This window comes from Sphaeroforma arctica (assembly GCF_001186125.1).
Source record: "Sphaeroforma arctica JP610 unplaced genomic scaffold supercont1.2358, whole genome shotgun sequence".
Classification (NCBI taxonomy): Eukaryota; class Ichthyosporea; order Ichthyophonida; genus Sphaeroforma; species Sphaeroforma arctica.
The window spans coordinates 1-4,616 of NW_014038200.1; the positions used below are offsets into that span (position 1 = coordinate 1).

The following is a 4,616-nucleotide window of genomic DNA, read 5'->3' on the forward strand; positions in this document are numbered from 1 at the left end:
GTATATGCTGCTATAAGGGGTATGCTTTCATGTACGTACATATAACTGTACAGGTCGGCTCTCGATCAACTATACCGGGTATACAGACACCCGATACAAATACAGAAGACTTAGAAATGAATATAGACTAAACTCTGCAAACCGACATTTGTTTGTCTACCTGCAGGTGGTGGTGGCGGCGGTGGTACTGACATTGCGGCGCCTGTCCTAATGGAGGCTATTTTGAGCTGAGAAGGACTGATTTTGCCCTCGATCTGAATAGAAGTGATGACGCGTGTCAGATCAGTAGATGGAGATCAGCCATAAAACAGTGGCGATACCTACAATGCACAGGATATACACTATATACTATATGATATATAATAAAATAAAGTATAAAATAATATACAGATTCTACACCACATACTATATTATAAACTATATTATAAATCATATAAACCACAATATAGTAAGATACAAGTATGGCTGGCGTTAAGAGATTGTACGCTATAAAATAACGCACATAAAAAATATCAGAAATTATATAAACTAATATACAATAATATATAACAACAAACAAGTATGTTCTGACGTTCACAAGTTTTAGCGTTCATAAGTTTTGCACATTACGATATAAAATCCATAATTGAATATAGTTTAAAATACACACACCTGCCATATACAGATTTACACCATATGCTACGATATATACCATAAAATGTATTGTATCACATATAATCCCATTATATAGTAAATACAAGTATGTTCTGACGTTCACAAGTTTTAGTGTTCATAAGTTTTGCACAATACGATATAAAATCCATAATAATATATATTGTAACACATATAACCCCAGTATATAATAAAATACAAGTATGGTCTCGCGTACTGACACTGGACTGGCTCTGCCAAACGGCCTACACAATGTGGATTATGTCGCTGCGATTGGTACTATACACTTCTATACCTGCAATACTGTCGAATAGAGGCTGTGTTTTTCCGCACACACAGCAACACGGAAGTAAACGTTTAGATTTTCAAACGTTATGACGACCAGAGACCCGAACAGTAGACGCAGTAACACGGAAGTAAACGTTTGAGCATTCAAACGCACTGAAGAACCACACAACATACACAACAAGACGAAGGGAAACGTTTATACAGAATATTCAAATGGTCCATCATGCCGCTCACTTTACCTAATTCGTAGTGTTAGTTTCTCTTTGCAAACACTTATATTGATAAACACAGTGCAATGCCTTGAAGCTCGCGAGGTTTGCTATGCAGTAGCTAAATATATCAGCCAATGAATACCCGCTGTCTATGACGTCAACCAATCAAATCCCCGCGTTATTTATAACAGCCAAATAGATCTTACACTCACCGCTCGTTGCAACATGTCGGCCAGGGTATCCAGGCCATCCTTCTTTTGCTTTGTCTCATTGATTTGCTGTGTGGAGGCGTATATCCCATGAGTGCAGGTAAGCGTTTGAGCTCAAAGACGCGCTACCTTTGGTGAACTGGTTAGAGTGTGTGCGTGTAGTCAGTCTTGATGCAGACAAAGACGCATGTGCGGGGGCACACATACAATCATATAGGCAAGTACGTATGCATACACAATTTGACGTGCATGCATACACAATCCAAGACATAAACACATGCATACGCAGACATATACCTATGTACGTACACAAGACGATACATATGCACATACCCTTTGCACTTTCTCAGCCAAATTACTGGCCACAGCTATCTCAATGTGTGCTTGTTGTTGAACTGCCAGCAGCTGTTGTTTGATCGCCCTCTGCTCTTTCTCGATCATGTCTGAAGTGAGAAATCGGCACAAGTCATTGTGTGGCATGTCATATCGGGTTTGATTAGCGTTTCGAGTAGATTTGTTATTATATTTATCTTTTAAATATCCCAAATAAATGTCCTAAATGTCCTAAATTTTTTAAAAGTTCACCTCCATATCACTAGACAATGAGTTTTGAATATTGTCCATAGACGGAGCAACACATTCATACGTCAGCGCACACATATATGTGTGTGACGGTGTATTCACTTCAACATAAACACGCCACCTCAGAACGAACAGGTTGATGATGCGGATGGCAAGCTATCCAGGCTCATTTTACTTCCACTTCACATGTCTAAGCTTTGTTTTTGTTATATATATATATTTATATTCACGCACACACATACACACAAACAAACACACACACACACACACAAAACAACACACACACAAAACACACACACATATATGTATATATATACATACGCGCACACACACACACACTATATATATATATATATATATATATATATATATAAATATATGAGTTCACTTACGTATGCTACGACGCACATACCGTTGGCTTCATACATGTCGAGCTTCATTTTGTCGCGAGACTCTTTCTCGATATTGATCTTGGCCTGTCAGGGCAAGTGGGGCGTAGAGGTACGTGAGTACTGAGCTTTCAGTTCATATATAGAGCGGTAGTCCTGATAGGCCGGCTGAGGATGATGAGGTACAATCATTTGCTAACCTAAAGCTATATCGTTACAGTAGGGTGTCCGCTGGGTCTGTCCTATTGAATATGCGATATACAAATGAAAGGAATTGCCACAAGGGCTTTGCCTTATGATCGAGGAGGTTGTACAGGTTTTCATACTTAGAAGTCGCAAAGAATGCCAGTGCGGCTGCAGGGTTTTAGGGTATTTGCAGGACGTATGCAGGGGCATCACGGCATACACAATGAAGCCCATCAAATCTCAACAAACCGTACCGCTCGATAGTATCACCAACAGATGACACGCCTGTGTGTACACATACCCTTGTTTCCCCCAGCTTCATATCTACATACTAAGCCACTTGCTTATAGTCCATACAGTTGTTCACTGTACATGATGCATACACCGTCACACACACCCTTGTTTCCTCCAGCTCCTTTTGAGCGGCACTGAGCGCTTTCTTATCGACCACTTCTCCATCGGAGGCGATGCCGAGCCTCTTTGTGTCCACCTTGAAATCTACATATAGCAGGTTTCATGAATGTACGATTATGTGCACATAGCATAATGTATGAATGTATTTATGTGGGTGTAATATGATGCGTGGGTAAGTAGGTTCTCATACAACATGCTTCATGAACATTTTTATGCACATATGATATGTTACAGGGGTGTGTTTATTAGCGTATATGCTTGAGTGCATGCCTATATTCTGTGCCCCCCTTAACAGGCCATGCAAGAGAATGGCCGTCTATGTGTGTGCATGTGCGTTGGATTACACACTTATACTCTGGTGTACTAGATACTGACTCATAACATCTGTTGAAGGTCCAAAGTGGCTCAGCATGTGTACGCTTGAAACACCAAGTACGCCAGCATGTGTTATTGCTTATTAATGCATCACACACACACACACACACACACATTACACACACACACATATATATATATATATATATATACAGACACATATAGACACATACAGATACACACAGACACCCACAGCCACCCACACATACAATCCGTACATGCACACACTCAGACATACCCGAAAAGTTCGGTACCATGTGCTCCTCCGGCAAGATGACACCTTGCAGCATCTTCTGCATGATGTGGAAATAGTGGTCTCTGTTGTTCTCGCACTGTGCTAGTACCATCACCAGTCGCTGGAGGATGGTGTTGTAGTAGTAGTTGTGGGCGCCTCTTTTGTCGATGACGGTGTCCAGCACACGGTTGACGTACTCCGTGTTCCTGTGCGAGACGATACGGAGGGGTTAGGGTTAGGGTTTTAGGGATTTAGGGGTTTAGGGGTTTAGGGGTTATGGATTAGATTGGCCATGTCTCGAATATAAATGGGTTTGTTAGTTGTGAGTGTAACCGAATGCCAGTTAACTGCAGTAGTGGATACCAGTACACATTAGGGTTTAGGGGTTTACTCACCCTGCATTGCTCAGAGCCATCTCGGCGCGTGCCAGATACTCAGCGTAGTCGTCGGCAGTGCGAGACTCGTACACCTCGATGTACTCTAAGATCTCCTCAGTCTGATTGGGCACTTCTTTCAGTTCCTGAGGTTGTGGGTAGCCATAGCAGGGGTAGGCATGGGAGGTATGATTCGGTAGTATAGTTCTGTTGTATAAAATCAACATTGTGACTACGTCAATACTCCACCACAAGGCTGTGGTATTTATTGATGCTGTGTTTTTTCTTCTTGTGCGGTGGCAACCTTGTCTTCATTGTTTAATTGGAGGGTTCCGATAGTATCGTATGGTCGGAGGTACAAGAGCAGACATCTTGTACACTACATACACACAATGTGAAACCCATAGAAAGCCGTCAGGACAGCAACAGTATACACACACCCGATCATATCACTGTATTTGGTTGGATTTGAGTGCATGAATATGAAATCAGGTTCAGCAGTCCCAGCCTGCTACTGTGAATATTCTACAGGATGGCAACCCAGAACCCTACAACATGCAGCACGATCGCGCAACGATTGATATTGAATGCCACTGCATTAATACGTGCGCTAATCGACATATTTAAGTCATATGGTATATATACACATACATACATACATTATACATATATATATATATATATATATATATATATATATT

At 41.1% G+C, this 4,616-nt stretch overlaps 1 protein-coding gene across 1 annotated transcript; it reads right to left on the reverse strand.

Moving 5' to 3' along the window:
- Nucleotides 1–110: 110 nt before the first annotated feature.
- Nucleotides 111–4,142, reverse strand: SARC_12510 (hypothetical protein; the record flags this gene model as incomplete). Its single annotated transcript, XM_014293380.1, has 7 exons — nucleotides 111–254; nucleotides 1,364–1,429; nucleotides 1,694–1,803; nucleotides 2,355–2,418; nucleotides 2,915–3,015; nucleotides 3,545–3,747; nucleotides 3,937–4,142. 7 exons carry the CDS (start codon nucleotides 4,140–4,142, stop codon nucleotides 111–113), a joined length of 894 nt encoding a protein of 297 aa, XP_014148855.1.
- Nucleotides 4,143–4,616: the final 474 nt, after the last annotated feature.